General features: G+C 36.0%; 1 protein-coding gene across 1 annotated transcript; it reads left to right on the top strand.

Moving 5' to 3' along the window:
• The first annotated feature begins 905 nt into the window (after window positions 1-905).
• On the top strand, window positions 906-17,917 carry LOC105052705 (secretory carrier-associated membrane protein 2). The gene is made up of 13 exons (XM_010933621.3): window positions 906-1,129; window positions 3,217-3,282; window positions 6,491-6,601; window positions 7,159-7,221; window positions 10,450-10,483; window positions 10,584-10,706; window positions 12,709-12,771; window positions 12,875-12,968; window positions 13,098-13,143; window positions 13,243-13,310; window positions 16,220-16,268; window positions 16,887-16,952; window positions 17,569-17,917. The coding sequence occupies exons 1-13, from the start codon at window positions 1,073-1,075 to the stop codon at window positions 17,653-17,655; spliced, it is 927 nt and encodes a 308-aa protein (XP_010931923.1). The 5' UTR covers window positions 906-1,072; the 3' UTR covers window positions 17,656-17,917.
• Window positions 17,918-18,360: the final 443 nt, after the last annotated feature.

Here is an 18,360-nt window from a genome sequence, read left to right as displayed (position 1 = left end):
TTGTTTTTGTAGTGTAAGACAGTTTTGTATACTCTTCTGTGTTGATATTAATCTAGCTTGATTTCTTAGCCAAAAAAAAAAAAAAAAAACTAAAAATACATTAAAGCCACTATCGATCACATCGTGTCCAGGCGACAACTTATCCTCTCTCCTCTTTTTTTTTTTTTTTTTTTTTTGGGAGAGGACGTTGGACTCTGGTTGTTTTTTAAGGGCATGAATTTTCTCTGTGCACTAGTGATGCATCATATGATGGTGCAACACGCACATGAGCCATCGTGTAATAGATGACTACATGCAGTCATGGACGGCTGCATGAGGTCGTGTGCGGCATGCATGCACAGCTCATCGTGTGCAATCATCCATTGTACGATAAATGATATATATTATATATCGTATCGTACAATCTACAGCAGAGTTTCCACACTTGATTTTTAAATTATATTTAATAATAAAAATTTTTGAGCTAGGCTTACCGTGCTTGATTTTTAAATTATATTTAATAATAAAAAATTTTGAGCTAGGCTTACTAGAGAGATATTTATGATGTAGCTCAAAAGCAAGTAGTTCAAGTGACCTCAGGATTCTTACCAGAAAAAGGTGACTTTAGGACACGTCGAATGCGTAATTTCTTCATAAATATATCCTTTTTGAATTGTGTCCACCAATATCAGGGCTGTATTTATTAATTTTATATATTTTGAAAAATTTTTAAAGACCAAGACTTGTATTAGTCCGCCTTCCATGGAACGCCACCAGCTCTTGCTTGCAAGACTACCACGGTCAAGTCTATAACCAATGAGCTTCCTCTCTCTGACCACCCAAGTGACCATGGTAAAGTCCTAGGTTCTAACACCATCCCGCGTTCCCCATGGATAACGACACCCGAACCGGCCGTATAAAAACGGTTGGTCTCTGGGTGTCCCCGCAACGCGGTGAGAAACGACTAGACCAAATAGCCGGCCGGCGAAGCTTCCACTGAAAGGGAAGTCGTCTCCTTTACTTAGTTGAACCCTTCCAAGTTCCCCTTCTCTCCATCGATCTCGCCCAGGTTTTGCGGGCGCGCGCGAGAGAGATGGCAGGTCGGTTCGACCCCAACCCCTTCGAGGAGGAGCAGGTCAACCCTTTCTCGGTGAGTCCATCTCGTTGGATCCCTGCTTTGTGGATGAATGAATTCCTCTGCCAATTGAGCTCCTCTTGGAGAAGGATTTTAAGCAGGGCGTAAGCTGCTAGGATTTAATTTTACGGTCTTCAATCTTTTTCTGTTTTAATTGCTTATCGGCTTTTGTGGGCCTAATTTGTAGAGTTACTTTTGATTGAAAATTTTGATCTTTCTCACTTCTTAATTCCTCAAGAAAAGGCAGTTGATTGATTCATGCATAGATTATATGTTCCAAGTATTCGATCTTGATCGATAATTTTGTAATTCTAAGAAGCATTGAGCATGCCCTGTGCTTTTACTTTTGATGAAGGAAAGTTCGACTTAAATTTCTTTGTAGGTCAGAGCTGTAAATTTGGTAACTTGGGTTTTATTTGGATCACTGCATAACTTGTTTATTAGCCGGATGATGGTAATTAAGTATTTAACCCATAGATGAGGAAAACATGAAGACTTGATGCCATCTTTGTATAGCACTCGGCTGAACGAGCTTTTGCCATAAGTAGGACCTGGCAGAGCAATAGAGGAGGTTTTTGGAACATAACCTTTGACTTAAGAACATTGACTCGTGGAATTTTAAATGGGGAATGCATCTTTTGGACTCGAGAGGACTTGTGAAGCTAGAGGACCCCATAAGAGATATTATTTTGCAATAGAATGCACCTTTTTGGAGTTGAGAGGACTTCTGAAGCTAGAGGATCTCATAAGAGATAATTTGTAATAATTAGTTAATTTGTTCTTAGCGCTATTCCTAAGCACAGATGGTTTATATTTTAACATCTGTCTGTTAAATGTCTACTGCTTAGACCCTTGAGATGATTTAGGGATTGTATGCCATGCTATACACCAATGGCTGGGATTATAAATTTTTGTTGAAGAAATTATTTTCATGGAATTTGGAGATAGAAATGCTAAAGCCTTGTGAGACTTCTTTATTCCTTCTTCAGAATGAAATTTCATTTCCTCCTGATCAGACCATGTTATAAGAAGGCGGCAATGCATCATGTTATCCCCCTAGTAGTAGCTTGAGTTTAAATTTCAAGGATATGAGTCAAAGCATGAGGACATATAATTCTTCAGATAGCAATAGAAGCTTATTTCAGCTCAATGTAGTAAAAATTATTTAGTATTTTTCATACTGAACACATTCATCAGAAATAGCCCCAAAACTGTTGATAAAAGATCTTGGAATTGGCTTTTGAATTGATACTATATAGCTTAGATTGTCATTAATCAGAAAAAATCTTTATAATTTGCTAATGAGCTTTGGATATCTGTGCATACAATGTTAGTTTGATTGGGTACTGGAATTGGGGATCTTGGATCTGGTTTTTGAATTTGTATCATGTAGCCTAGAGTATTATCTATCAAAAAAAAAAAATCTTTATAATATTAATTTACAAAATGAGCTCTGGATATATGTGCTTACAATGTTAATTTGATTTGGTACCGATTGAGCCAGACTAAATGTTGAACAGAAGCCTAAAGAAGTGCTAAAGTGCTGACCTGTTCAAGCTAGATCAGGCAATCTTGGCTGATTGTGCCCTCGGTTATGACTTAGGGTTTAATCTCCCAAATATGTTTTGAAAACTATTAAAGGCTGGAAGTCCAGATATGGAGATAAAGAGAACCAAAATGAAGCATTGAGTTTAGAACACATTAGGCACTCTGTGTTGGAAATAGGTTGGTAGTTGGAAGGTTGTTGGACAAAGCAATTGTTGTAGTTCTACACATGATCCTGCATCTTTTTTGTTCTTTTGGATTCCTTTTTAAAGTTTGATGTAAAAGATGGGAATGGTCATTGACCATTCATGAAGGAAATGAATTTGTTAAATTGAAAGAAGGGAAACAGAAATAGAAAAGAAGATCACACATTTATATAGTTTTCAATTTTAGGGAAGAGGATAATTGAAAATGGTACTTTAAAAAGAAAAAGAAAGAAAGAAAGAAAAATTCTGAAACACTTTCACAGGAAAATCTGCAGCCACTAATGAAATAAGTGGAGGATACATAACCAAATAATTACACAGGAATTAATTTTATCAGATTTCTTGTGACAGGAGCCAACACTTCAAGGAAAAGCAACAAGACAATCAAACTATGGTGGAGGTCCATTCTATACTACGGTATGTTTATCATATTCTACACTACCTTTATTGCTTTTACACATTCATGAAATTCATTAGAAGATTGCATATGTCATGCCCCAAATCCGAGACATAACACGGTCATGCTATCGAGAGATGCTGCCTCAATAATACGAATCCTAACAATCATAATCAGCTAAAATCTATCACAAATAAAATATAATATGATATTTAATTCTATCATTCATCAAGTAATTAAATCAAGATTGGTTTAGAGCATCTAAATCCAAAATCAAATACCAAATTTATATCTCAAAATTCATAAATAGTTAACTACAAGCCATGATCATTTAATAAACTAAGTCTCAGCTATAAAATTTTTAAGCTTGCTATGCAGATCCCCAAGTCTAGATCCTCCGTCGATCTTAATCTTATTCCTCTATAAAACAAAAAGAAAAATAAAGAAGTATGAGTTACACCAGCTTAGTAAGTAAAACCTATGCTTCCTTACTGGATCAAGCATAAATTTTTTCATGATAATACAATATTTAAAAAATAATAGATATTACAAAATAAAATATTTCATAAAGCATATAATAAAATAAGTCATAAATCAGTCATGCATATATAAGTCCTGAACATTTCATAAACATGATTCTTAAGTCATTTTTGTCATGTATTCATGTCATTTTTGAAAATATTTCTCATAGATATTCGTGCTACAGTCATTTTATACCCATGACAAGGCTAGTGTGGTTAATTGATAGAGTTGTTATTTCGTATGCCAACTTTATACCCGTTGGCAGGGCTTGTATTCTTATGGATGCTAACTCCGGATGTCGACCTCCCCTTAGGAATTTATTCATAGTTATCTGAGAGCTTTTGAAAATTTTATATCTTTTTTTTAAAACATACATATATATAGATGAAAAAAAAATTCATATTTCATAAATATATTATTTTCATAAAATATATTCATGAAATCAATGGTCATAATAAAACATACCTTTTTCATATCTTATAATTGTTGATTTTTATTTTATAAAAAATATGATTTCATCAACAATAGATCATTTGTATGAAAAATATAATAATTTAAAAATAAATAAAGAGTGTAAAATTCACTTACCTTGTTCGTCCTAAATCTTTAAACTTTGTTAGATGAATCACATAATCCTATTGAAAATATTAAATTATAATTAATTTTCATTCGATAAATGCAATAAAATTAAATAATAATGAAAGAAGGCAGTTGACTAGGTGGTCGATTACTCAGTCCATAGACCACCCAGGTACCAAATTAATTTGGAGTCATCTTATCGAAGTCAATGTGGATTCGTAGAAGAGGAAGGGATGGCCCAGTACAAGATCTATAGGTCTTCTTAGAGAGAGAAAATGGGTGAAGAGAGAGAGAAAATAGCATTTAGGGTCCCATCATCATCTTGAGAGAGAAAGTATGAGAGAAAAACTCTAGAGAGAAGGGGAGAGAGACATGAGAGAGAGAACCTCTCTCTTTTCTCTCTCTTCTTCTTCTTTTCTTTTCTTTCTTTCTTTTTCTTTTCCTTTATTCTTCTTTTCTTGGCCGATTAAGAGAGCAAGATGGCTGATGGCCGGAAGATCGATGCCGAGCAGTGACATAGGCGGCTGGTAATGCTGGAGCAAAGGACAGCCAGCAGCAAGTGGTCGGCCAACAAAAACAAGAACAAAAATCTCGAAAAAATAGGGGATCCACCCCTTTTCTTTTATTTTTTCGGTCATTGGTCGATCACCGGTGGCCAAAACCTTCAGTGAAAGCTATTAGGTAGGTGGGGGTCACGATCTAGGAGTGTGGCGCCATGGGTAGCGGCGCTGATGGCCAAAAAAGGAAGAAGGCTTGACCCAAACAGGAGAAAAACAGGGCATCTATTTTTGTGGGTTTTCCGATGAAGCTAACAGCCGGCGGCCAAGCGCAATAACATAGGAAGAAGGGGAAAAAGGAGAGGAAGAGGGGCCGGGCTTATCTCGAGCTCTGGTGATGTCTCCGGCGAGGATTTTAGGCGGGCACAATAAGAGTAAGCCATGGCTTCAACGGGAGAAAATAAGGAGAAAGAAGAGGGAGGAAAGCCGGTGCTCATCAGGGACAACTTAGGAGGAGGGAGGAGGGGATTTATAGAGGAGCCTTGGAGTTTTAGTTGCCCTAGGACTTTGGCTCTTCCCAGATTCAATCAAAGAAGGAGAAGAAGACTCCCGTCCTCTTCCCGGATTCAATCGAAGAAGGAGAAGAAGACTCCCGATGGAGTCTTCTTCCACCCTTTTTTTTTTGTTTTTTCATTGGCCGCTTTAAGATTCGTGTGGCTGGTCTAGGATCGGATTATCACAGCATATATATACCCATTGTTATTGCTTATATTAATAGTGGAAGAGTGTTTTCTTAGTGTTAAGGAATGACCAATTTTTTCAGTTCATTACCTACATAGGAGCAAATTTATCTTGTGGCCTTCAATGATTTGACCAGAAAAGAATAATGATGTATGAATATAAAAAGCATTAGCGAACCGGAAGATAATAACTCAAAGAAATATGAAGCATACTAGAATCATGTTGCTTTGTTGAACAATTTTTAGAGAAGATAAGTGAACAAGAAAGAGAAGAAAACCTGGGACAATGATAATAACTAGATTATACCAATGCCATATGGTTGGCGAAGGGGCTTGTAGTTGCATCAGAATTAGATAGAGGAAAATGAGGGCATGCAGAATCCTAGACGGGCAACAGAAATTGCCAGAATTCCAAAGTAGGCATAAAATAGTTATGCCAGCTAAAATGGGCATAAGGAGGTTTGAACGAGTGTAGCCTATTCTAAATCCATGCCCTATCTGGAAAAAATGTTTGCTGGGATAAGACCTTATCTAAGCCTTATGTTCCTACCAGACAGGACCCTATTGGTTTAGGTTCTTTTGATTCATATTCTAACACATGAAAGCATAATTGTCTTTTACATTTTACCTTTCATTAGGTGCACTAAAAGCAGGATTTCTCCTTTAGAAGTTCATCTGAAAGATGAAAATTTCTCGGCTCTACACAAAACAAAAGTATATTGGGCATTTCTTTGTTTGTGGAAAGCATGTTAATTATGTTAAATGCTATAATCAATGTAGTAATCTTGTAATTGTACTGTGTTCGACCATAATACCTGTTTTCTCTCATTGAGTTTCTTGATTCCTTGCAATAGTTTATGCGATGCTAATCAATAATTTCAATATTCCAGCACCCTGGTAGTAGTCTTTCGGATTCTAGACTCTCACCTCTTCCTCCAGAACCTGCTGAGTTTTACAACGATCGTGGTGTGACAAGGGATATTCCTGTTGATACAACAAAGGTAAGTTGATTCATTTAGCCTCACCAAAAAAAAGGAGGTGGAGGGGGGCACAGAGGGGAAAAAAGAAAAAAGAAAAAAACACTCACAAAAAACAAAAAGGGGCACAGAAAAGAAAACAGAAAAAGACAAAAAAAAAAAAAAAAAGAAGGGGATACAAGGAGTTTGTGTGGACACAGAAGGTCGCAGTACTAACATGGAAGATGGAAGACATTTACATTCATTACCCATTGTTCAAAGGCAAGGGTATTCTTGTAATTTAAATGGAACATTAGATGCACCCAGTAGAGTAGTTCAGCTGGGCTAATACTGACACATTTAATGTTCAGTCAATTTACAAGAATACTTTTAACTTTTACAAATGCATTAGAATATTTGAAGGGTATTTAAGTAATCTGGATGCTGTTTTTAAATGTCTCCCATCTGCTTTTCTTGTATCATAACCCTGTTCATATTATCGATACAGACTTACATTCAATATTACACATACGGACACAAAAGAAAAATGATAAGAAAACAGCTAATTTATTTATCACAATGTTTTTTATAAATTGTGTCAGGACCTAAAAAGGAAAGAGAAGGAACTCCAAGCCAAGGAGGCAGCATTGAGGAAGAGGGAACAGGTATTTCTGATTTACATGTTGATTTTGACCATGTGGTTGTTATTATCTAAATGAGACCAATGCATAGTGGAAATATTGAAATATGGGATATTCAGTTAATGACTGGACATATGTTTGAGTAGTCCTAAATGATTTTCTTATTTTATATATGCTGCTACCTTAATTGAAAATAGGTGGGCCTTTTGTAGATTTGGAACATTTTCACTCTGGCATCTCGGAATCTTTGTTTTCATATGGACCTGCTTTTGGGAAAAAATTGTGCAATGCTTGTAGAATAGTTATACTCACCTTTCAATCTTTGTTCTGTGACAAGGGGTTGGGATTCTCAGGCTTGGTGGTCACCGAACTCTCTACCAGCCTTTCCCTTGCCTTGAAGTCATCATCATGCCAAAGGAGTACTATCTTCAAGCATAGCACACAAAAAGAACTTTTAAAAATGATCGGGCATGAGAGGAGAGGAGAAAGGAAGATACCCATATGCATGCATCCTGTATTGCATTTATTTTCTATGGGATGACTATTTCTTCGTAGTATGACAAGGGAAGCAAAGAAGCCACAGTTTGGTTGTTTGAGTTATAACCCTTTCTGATCAAGTACCTTGGATGCACATCCCATTATTCATCATATGTAGTTCCACTTAAGCAAGAGATTTTTTGGTAGCTAGAAGCCCATAACCTAACCCAGGTTTTAGGGATTTAGGAAAACTGAAGATTCTCATAGCTGTAACTATGAATCATAGTCATATGCTAACCATTAGGAATGCACAATGAATTTACATTTATGAGATTGAGAAAGCTTTGGGCCCTACTAGCAGTTAAAATAAATTGGTATGACCTTATTTCATATGAGCTCTACCTGAAGTCAAATATGTTGAAACTGTGATTGGAAAACAGGAGGAAGTTACATGATGTTCTGCAAAGATTTAACTATTTAAGTGCTGTGGGCATAGGAGGGTGGCTATTAGCTGTTTGTAAAGTCTCTTCTGTTGATACAGAGTGTCAGAGACCTAGGTTCAATCCTGCCTGCCTCTGGTATTTAGCTGAGCTTCCATCCATCCTAATTCGAAAAAAAAACAGGTGTTGTTGGCTTGGCGTATGCCAGTCAGTGGTGAATTCCATGCCAAGACACATGTTATGTTATTCTAAAGAAACAAATAATGAAAAAAAAAATGAAATTCAATAAACCTTGTCAGTTCAAAAAAAATTACAAAGGAACTAATGAGTGCTGTGCTGACCTAGTGGCACTGCCGCCAGTTGCCATGAACTGGCATGGCATGACTTTTATGTTAGAACTTTGATGGAGTGAGCTTGGTGCTGTTTGGTAAAGATCATTCTTGTTGGTCTCCTTGATTTGTAAGTGGAAGCATTAGCAAAAAGAGATGTAGTTTATGCATTGATCATATTCTCAACCTGTTTGCAAACCTTTGTTATTGTTTGTTCTGCTCATCTCTTGAAATTATAAAGGCCTTCTTGATATGTAGATTTCACTGTCCTTTTGCTAAATATTCTCTTCTTCTTCACCTTCTAAATGACCAGCATACCATGCTTTATCATTAGTGAGACTTTGATCCTTAAGTCTTGTCATTTAATAGCGGCATCTTAGTTTTGAAGATAGATAATTATTTGAGATGGGCATCATTAGCAGTAACATACCCTTTGGCAGCAATAGGGGAATTCGTTTTATGTATTAAAGATATATATGATACCTTCAAACTTATATTGCTTAGATTTTTGACTAACAGAAGCTTTTCTAGACATTACAATATCTTGATAATTTTGAATTGATAGGTCCATGGTCTAATTTGCCCTAGCATGTTATTGTTTTCGCTCAGACTAGCTGCCTGTGAATTACAGATGGCTTTCTACTTTTTTGTTAGAGAATAATCAGTCTGAAGAAAATTTGGTGAAGTGCATTTTATGGCATTGTTATTGCTCTTCTTTTTTCAATTCCCTTTCAATTAAAACACATCAATATGATACTTTCATTGAATATGGTTTTAGTTCTTAAGTATCTACAAAGGATCAAGTGCCTCATTCTACTATCTTTTTGATAGATAAAATATAACAAAACCTGTATCCCTAAATTTTCTCCAAGTCTATATCGCTTCATATTTACTTTTGCGCTTCTTACTAATTCCAAGTCCCAGCAGGTCTTCTTTCTAGAAGAATTAGCACATGGTCAAGCAATCAGCAAAATCTCCTAAAGCACTCTGTTTAGTCCGATACACAATGCTGATCTTAATATTATATTTTATAATGTACACTTTGTTGGCATCTGCAGTCCATGTTCACATTCTACCTAAGGGTATAGCTGTGATGCTGGCACCTGCAATAAAGAATCAAATTTGTGAGGTCTTGTTCCAGTTATCAGAAACTGGTTGATGTTTTATGTTCATTGTACTTGAATGCAGGGCAAGCATGAGCTATGTCATTGGTAGAGTATGGATATGTTGAATTTCATCTTCACGTCAAATAGCACCATATGAAGTAATACGTAGATGGTAATTAAATTTCAAGGTGTCATATCAATTGTAGTCATGTTGCCCCAAAACACATGGTCGTTGTGGTTCTTGTATGATACACTCCCTATGAAGGGAAACTTGACTATATTTCGATGTATGTCAGAGTCACTTGCCACATTTATGCAATCTTGGTCATGTTCTGTCTCCACCCAATTCATCATTATTTTTTCCTACTAAACAGAATGTCTTTCAAAGATCTGCCTTTCAAGTTTCATTTTTCATTATCTAATCCTAGTTGCATGTGAGACCACATCTGATATCATGTGATTTAAACAATTTCTTGATGGCTGGCTAAATAAAAAAGGAATTGCATCAGTTGTGGACATATCATGTGATTTAAACAACGTCTCATTGGCTGGCTAAATAATTTCTCATCCAACTTTTCTTTGTTGTAACATAACTGATATTTGGAGAGAGAACAAAAAAATATCAATTAAGTATATGAGATTATGTGGAAGTTGGGCATATACTTTACTTTATTTCACTTAAATCAGTTTCCTTTCTACCAATTCTTGTTTTTTGTCAATTGATCTGGCTGTTACCTGAACTAATATTCATTTTTCTGAATATCCACTTGTGAAAGATCGACCAATTTCTGGGTTTTTAATCTGTCCAGAGAGCTAATTCACTTTTCCTTTTGCATGTTTATTGTGTTTTTCTTTTCCTCTAGTATTATTGACCACCATGTCATCTTGTATACCCTGCAGGAATTAAAACGAAGGGAAGATGCACTATCAAGGGGTATCAGAAAGCAATTCGACTGATGCATTTAGTAATAAGTGGCTAAAATAGGTTGATTACTTTCTAGCATAGAGTTAAATTTCACTCTATGTTTTTGCAGCTGGAGTTGTTTTAGAGGAAAAAAACTGGCCACCTTGTTTCCCAATAATTCACCATGACATCGCAAATGAAATCCCCATTTACTCACAAAGGATGCAGTATCTTGCTTTTGCCTCATTTTTAGGTATGCATTCTTTTCTGCAGTGAAAGTTTTGACTGGTTGCTTTTCCATCCGGCTCCTGCTTGCTTTCTTTGCTTCTAAATCAAATTGTCCATCTCTTTTACCTCATCTAAGCTCCTTCCCCAATCCAATTTTGTTTGGAGAGGAAGCTTGTCCGGTGTTCTGCTGCAAAAATAAGTTTTCTTTTATTGATTGACGATATCTGATGTAGGACCATGTAGGGATTGTCTACACACGCATGGAAGGTCCTATTGATGAGCCTGATCTAGGTTTAAGATCAAAGATTTTGCTCGTCTGGTTTGCAGAAAAGGCAGAAGAAGGATTTTTTGGCTGTTGTGATCAAACAAAAAAATAAAATAAAATAAAATAAGGCATCCCAAATATTTAGTCACAGAGAAAATATGGTAGAGGAGAATTTTAAGGGTTTAGATGTTGAAGAATAAATTGGTATTGACCGTAGTTTGAAATTCAAGTCGTGCTGCATGCAAATTTGTGGAAACGATGATTAAAGTTTATATCCAAGAAAGGAGGAGAAAGAAAGCAAAATCCAAAGTATCCAAAATTTGAGATCTATATTTAAGCATTAACCAATATAACAAGGATCAAAAAAAAAAAAAGATCAGTTATGGTCCTTATGGACTAAGCTGAATGTAGGATAAGCATGGTAATATATCAAAGAGTTACAGCAGAATTAGTGTAGTGTTAAAGAGAAGAGAGAGGAAGGAGGGAGGTTAGAGGAGAGAGAGGTCAAACTGGCAAAAGAAATCCCTTATTCTTCTCTAATAAACCATGAACCTTTTTACATCATCTAGTCTCAGTAGGCCTTGTCATGCCCTTCATGACTTCTTTCACAAGCAAACTAGAACTCTTCATTTTGGAAAGGAGGTGAGAGGAGGAGAGAAGGGCCAAACCTGGCCAAAGATACCCTTTGTTTCTTCCCTAATAAGCCACATACTTGTTAGGCACCGTGCCTTAATAGGCCCTTTTACACTCTTTATGGCTTGTTTTGCAAGGAAAACTAGGACTCTTCATCTTGGAAAGTATATCTCCTAGAGATGTAGTAGGCAGTCCTTTACCTTCATAGATATTTGACTCCAACTAAGATCCCCAAACATAGGTTCTAACTTTTATCTTAGCAACCTCTATTGATTCAACTTGGTCTTCTAAAGAGACAAATGAGAAGGCTATGGATGTGGTCACCATTCACAGTACTATAGCATGAACAGTGCTATGAATAGCATTCCCTCAAACAAGACATCTAGTTACAGGATAAAACTCCTGGCCTGTAGTACTATGATTTGATTAAACATCTAGAGGGCTCGAAATAGTGGAATTTTAGATAACATGACCTCCAAACACCATTTGATCACAGCTCAATAGCTTGGGCCCCAAAAATTGCTGAATGACCTCAAAACTTGTTTGCAAGGTTTTTTCTCATAAGGTGGAAGTTGTGGCAGCCAAGTTTTATGGTAGACTAGAGAGTGGAGACTGAATGTAATAGATAAGTTACTGAGTCATCCTCTTACAATTGGATTTTGAAGCTTTTACGTGGTGCTCAGATGCCATGAAACTTGAGGAGCAAGTATTGGATGGGTTGCAATGATGCAGTAAATCAACTGACAGAATATGGTTCAATAATTACAATTATGATAGCTAAAGTATACAATTACAACAAGCTAAGACCCTCTCATCTAATTTGTTAGTATTTTGTATGGTACAATGACATTCTTATTTTGATACAGCGCTATGGACCAATAGGTTTAACTACTTATAAACCTTACAGCATTAATTTTCCATATCCTGTCTCCCAATTGAATAGAATCTTATATTTGCCCTGTTTGTAATGGTCCAATCTGAAGATTGAAGAACATTACGCTAACCATAACAGTAGGATCTTTAACTGCACATATTTTTTATTTTCATGCATGTTTTTGACACTGCGGTCATCTCACTTTGATTGTTATTAACATACTGTCTTGAATCTTGCAATTTGGCCGTTGTGCAGGATTAACCGCATGTCTGTTTTGGAATATCATTGCAGTCACAACAGCTTTAATTAAGGGTGAAGGTGGGCTGATGAGTTTAAACATCACAAATCTGTCAGTTGATGATGTTATACCCTGTAGAAAACTGTTTTATGATTTTAACATGGTTTGTTTTAATTTTTATAGGTGTGAAAATCTGGTTCCTTTCTATAATCTACTTTATTTCTGGTTGTCCTTTAGCTTATGTGTTGTGGTACCGCCCTCTTTATCGTGCAATGAGGTAAAGCAATTTTGTCACATGAGGGTTTTTTAGTACCTATGCTGCACTCATATGTCTTGCATATCATTTATTGCATTACTACTACATGATAAGATTGTAGTTTTGATTGCATTGCAACATGTGTTTCAGGACTGAAAGTGCTATGAAGTTTGGATGGTTTTTCATGTTTTACATGGTGTGTAACATTACTCGGACAAGTTTTCCATACATAAAGCAGTAGTTATTAATAATTAGAATTTTTTGTAAAGGCTCATACTTTCCCCCTGCTTGACAGGTTCACATTGCTTTCTGCATCTATTGTGCTGTTGCTCCACCTTTTCCTTTCAAGGGAAAATCTTTAACGTAAGCTCCTTTTTAGTATCTTCTACATGAAAAATATAGATAAATAAGTGTGTTGTAGATAAATGAGTGTTTTGTTGCATAGAAGATACATAGCTAGCTCAATCATTAGTTTGTAATTTTTCATTTCGTTTCTTTTAATGGTTCCATCGCCCCATATCTTTTCTCTAGGAAGATGATGTATGTTTTCTTAAATACGAGAATGCTATTTTGTTAACTTAATTTGTTAACTGAACTACCTGAAAGTCATATATTTGAGAACTTTAAACTCTACAATTGCCAATTGCAATATTGAGTAAACACTGTTGCAGGTGTGCATTAGAAACTCATCTTAGTCATCTCTCCCATTCTCACTCATTATCTCATAGACCTGCATCTTTATCATAATTAACTTCAACTTTGAAATATAACATTTTAAGAGACTATATAGTATATACATCTTGCCTTGTATTCTATTTTTATATGGATCAATGTTTGTTTATCTTTTAGTAAATTTGTTCTTTGACTTCTTCACTGTTTTGGTCATCTGAGTTGCATCAATTTAATGGATGTCTACCATCTAAGTTTGTAATCCTTATCGTACATTTTATGTGGTGGTTTTCTGACAAGACTGTCTGTGTTTTGTGGTAATCATAATTGGTCTTCATATTGAACGTCTGATGTAAATTGCAAATATTCTTTGCTATGCAAGAAATTCCATTATGAAATGAATAAACAAACATGTGCATTTTCTGTACGTATATCTGACTTTCTTATTATCTATCATTGTTGTAATTCTGGACATTTGGATCATAACAAAACCTGTATTGTTAATTTTCTTTCTTGGTTTGTTTGAACTTGGTGTTTTGTAAATAAAATTAAATATTTATGGTGCATTCATTTTTCACAGAAGCTGCATGACTGCATTGTTGAAGCACCTGCTTTTAATGCTTTAAGTTGTAGACTCAAAATGCAGCACCCCGTGAGATTTGTTTGATATGCAAGTGACTTGGTCATCTGCATGCAAACCTTGGACTATAGTGTGCATCTGTTTCTTTATGCATATTGTGCACTTCACACTGCCATTGATTTGCATGACATACACACATCTGGTGCACCTTTTGGTGCAACACCATTTTTGCCACGATTAAGCTTTAGGCTGGCTATGGTCAGTCCCAATCAGTTCAGACTTCAGATTATTGTGCCAATCCATGTCTTTGGTTACTGGTGCTACTGCATGGGAAGGCAGTGACTGGGACAGATCCTATTGGAATTACACCAGATTAGGTCCAGTGCAAGTTTAATTCAAATCCAAGCAAGTTTAATTACATTATCATACAGTGTCCATTTTCAGAGTGCCAAGCACTAAAACAAATTTCTCATTGAGTACAAGCATGCTACCACCCCCAAGGTGTTTGTGGGACCCAGTTGATGTGGGGTTTCAATGATGTTTGGGCCTCAAAACAGACCGATCAAAGAAAAAATTTCCTTTTCAGATGAGCCTTTGACCAGGCATGTCTTCCAATCCCAAAAGAGTTGGATGGTGTGACAAAACCAAATTTGGTATAGAAGTCGAGATCTAGCTCCGGGAAGATTTTAGCTTTTTTGCAAAATAAAGTTATGGCCATTCAAGGAAAGTTTCGATCTTTTTTAACTAGAAGAGAAATTTCACTATGATTCTAAAAGAGCGGACTTTACTAGTATAAATAGAGGATTTGTGTGATAGTTTTATTCATCTTTAATGAAAGTAAAGGGCTTAGAACCCTGCATCTGAAAAATTCTTAATATTCTCTATTATTTTCTTCTAAAAGATTCAAGTTGAGCGGATTGAAGAAAATTCTTTCTTCTTCATGATGAAATCATTGTCTCTATTTATCTTTCTCCCTCCTTTTCTTTTTTCCCCCTTTTTGTCACTTGTTTAAGTTTGGTTCTTGTGTTAACACTGACATGCAGACTTTCCCTCTGTTACTAATGTAAGCTGTTACATTAAGAAAGCACGCACACACACGCACGCGCGCGCACACACACTGCCAAATGATTCTTTGGAAGGAATGCTTCACATTATAGATCATATTATCTGTTGCATTTGATGCATTCTTGTGCAAATCTTGACATTAGTTGAAGTTTCTGTCTGAATCTTGATCTTATGAGCCCTTTTCTTTCATATCTGGCATGTGCAATCACATGACTTCCCTATTATTTTAAAGAGAGGGTAATTATTATGTGCTACAAGCACACTTGAAGAAGATGATAGTTTGAAAAATAACTTGCATGAGGGCAACTTTAAAGGTGGTTGCTCGTGGATGCATGATGGGAGCTGTTTATCATTTGAAAGCGCAGATTATTACTATGGGCTGAAAGTACACTTGCGGAAGATGGTAATTTGAAAATGACCCTACATGATTAAAGTTTCAAGGATATCGCTTATTTAGTTTTACACCATCCATTTCCTAATTTTCTTCCCTAAATTTTATCATCCCTTTTAAATGCAATGACTTGGTTCATGGTGCACTGTAATGGACAGCAAGGTCTGCACACTACGAAAAGCACATACGTGTTTGGCTATAGTCTCTTTTAATAACATCCTTTGTTTTGTAAAGGATTTCGGTAATATGTTAGCTTTCTCGTCCTTTTATTTCAATTTACATATTGCTAACCCCTTCACCACTATCACAAAATCTGGTAGGATAATGGGGAAACTTTGAAAATACTGCAGTATATAGAGTTGTGAGATATACGGAATTATATCTTTCAAAAGTGTTGGGATTTTGATCAAGGCCATTATTGGTTTAAAAACAATAATTTTCATTTAATGTAGAGTACAATTTCAGTAGTTTCTGTAATGTTCAAATAAAAGTAAGGCAATGATCATATTTGTTAATTGTCATAATAATGTGAACTTCGCTGATGTTTTTTCTGTGCTTGTGGAACAGTGGTATCCTAGCAGCAATAGATGTCATTGGTGATAATGTTTTGGTTGGGGTAAGCATGTATAAAACTTCCTTTATCATTGTTGTTTGTTTGCTTACCAGACCTCAAACTTCGGCTAGATATATTGCTTCTCTTTAACTTCTCCCATGTCAGTCCATCGTCGTCTTTTTTGCTTAAGCAAATGCTTTAGTAAACTAGCTGACAAAATGTAGAGTCATGGATAAAGATGTACATTCTCCAATAGTGTACAATGGAATGCTTGGTGCTCAGTTTGTCTGGTTAGCCATTGCAGATGAGAACTGGAGATGGTAGGTTGAACTCCAATTACCATCATTACAAGTTCTATGCTCAGATGAGTAATGCCTTTAGCTCGTTGCAAATCATTGTGAGCCTATAGTTGGTTCAGTTTGTTACTGAAGCAACACAACTATGAGCCAACAGTTCCTGTTATAGGTGGGTTTTGTTTTCTAGCCAAGCCTAGGATAGAGTTTGACTATTTAAAATAGACATTGGTTTCATCGGTTATCAGTCTTTAAATGTTAATAAGTGTTAAACATTGTCTTTTGCTTTGATAGGTTGTGTCAGATTTAACACAATGGAGTTCCTCACCAATTTCAGTTTGCCTGATCATGTAATAGATATCCAACTTAATTCCTCTGTTGTTTGCAGATCTTCTACTTCATTGGATTCGGGTTCTTCTGCATTGAGTCACTGATCAGTATCTGGGTCATTCAGGTTATTTTCATATCAATATATGCAATTTTAGTTGATGATGGAAATTCTATATGTTGGTCATTCATGCTTATGCAGTATTTTGGTTGGCAAATTGTAGTGCCCAGTACTTTTGGCCAGGAAGGCGATGGATTATGGTTGATTTATCATAAACCCTGCCAAGCTTATGATAAGGGGAATCTTAATGTATCTCTGGATTATTGATCCATACCAATAGAATTATTTTTCAGGATCAGGGCACAGGTCTCCTTATGCTTACTGAAAATACAAGAGAACAACAAATTTCTCAAAATTGTGATGGAAAATAAGAGGGGAAAAAAATCCATACCTGGTAGTATGGGACACATCATTTTAGATATTCACTTTCCCATTGCTGTGTCGTTGTTCCATCCTCTGATGCTGGGGGGTCCAATTTCATGATGTTTCATAATGCTTCTCAGTAAAATTAAAAAGAAAAACGAGGATAAGAGCCCTACAGAGGTCTTATTACATGCCAAAAACATTACATTACTCGACAACTATTGATTCAAACTTAAGAACCAAAGCATGCATATACATATTATCATGTCATTCAAGTTGTCGCCATAATTCACATGGTTGGTATTGTTTCTTTTGGCAGCAAGTATACATGTACTTTAGAGGAAGTGGAAAAGCTGCAGAGATGAAACGTGAGGCAGCACGTGGAGCTCTGAGGGCAGCAATATGATATGGACTCCATAAATCACAGATTCTGGTCTGTTAATACCTGAAGAAAGAAATATTCACCATGCACTGAAGCATATGGTAGATCATCTATGTTTTCTATATTTGCTTACTGGCTTTCCCCCATGTATGTTGTATGTTCTGAGATTTAAAAGATAGAGGTGGTCACAAACAGTATCAGAGCACATTGGTAGCTACTATTTGTTAATTTTCACTGGAGAGGCCGTATAGTTTCTATATAGTTTCTGCTTTTATGTTTTTCCTTACCAATTTTGTTTGTTTGCATAATTTTACTGCAATCGCAGTTTCTGAATCAATGAATGACAAAAATCCCATTTTTCTAACATAGCAAGGCACCTGTTAGCAAAGGACTGTTTCTTTCTTTTCTCCTCTTATTCCTGGCATATAATGAGAAATCTATACAATTTTTTTGAATTGATGTATAGTTGTTACTTGCTGTAGATAACAGTAACCTAAGTGGATACCTTCTAAGGTGCCAGGAATTTGATTTGATGTGGGGGAGGAAGAAGATTTTACACATGGTGTGTGGGCGTGTGCATCCTATGTGGATGGTAATTTGATGGTCCGCAGCCTTAGCTCTAGTGGTAGGCATCCCTCCCTGCTTGGGAGAGGTCAAGAGATCGTAGCAGCATCAGCATCCAAACTGTATCTCATTCAAGACCAGATGGTTAAGGTTAAAAGATTATCT

The sequence above is a fragment of the Elaeis guineensis genome, chromosome 10 (assembly GCF_000442705.2).
Source record: "Elaeis guineensis isolate ETL-2024a chromosome 10, EG11, whole genome shotgun sequence".
NCBI classification, from domain to species: Eukaryota; Viridiplantae; Streptophyta; class Magnoliopsida; order Arecales; family Arecaceae; genus Elaeis; species Elaeis guineensis.
The sequence above is the reverse complement of the archived record's forward strand: the minus strand, read 5'-3'. Positions and strand labels throughout refer to the sequence as shown.

Coding starts and splice junctions, on each gene's coding strand:
- LOC105052705 (XM_010933621.3), top strand. CDS start 1,073: ATGGCAGGTCGGTTCGACCCCAACCCCTTCGAGGAGGAGCAGGTCAAC. Junction 1,130..3,216: donor AGCAGGTCAACCCTTTCTCG/GTGAGTCCATCT, acceptor TTCTTGTGACAG/GAGCCAACACTTCAAGGAAA. Junction 12,772..12,874: donor AGCTTTAATTAAGGGTGAAG/GTGGGCTGATGA, acceptor TAATTTTTATAG/GTGTGAAAATCTGGTTCCTT.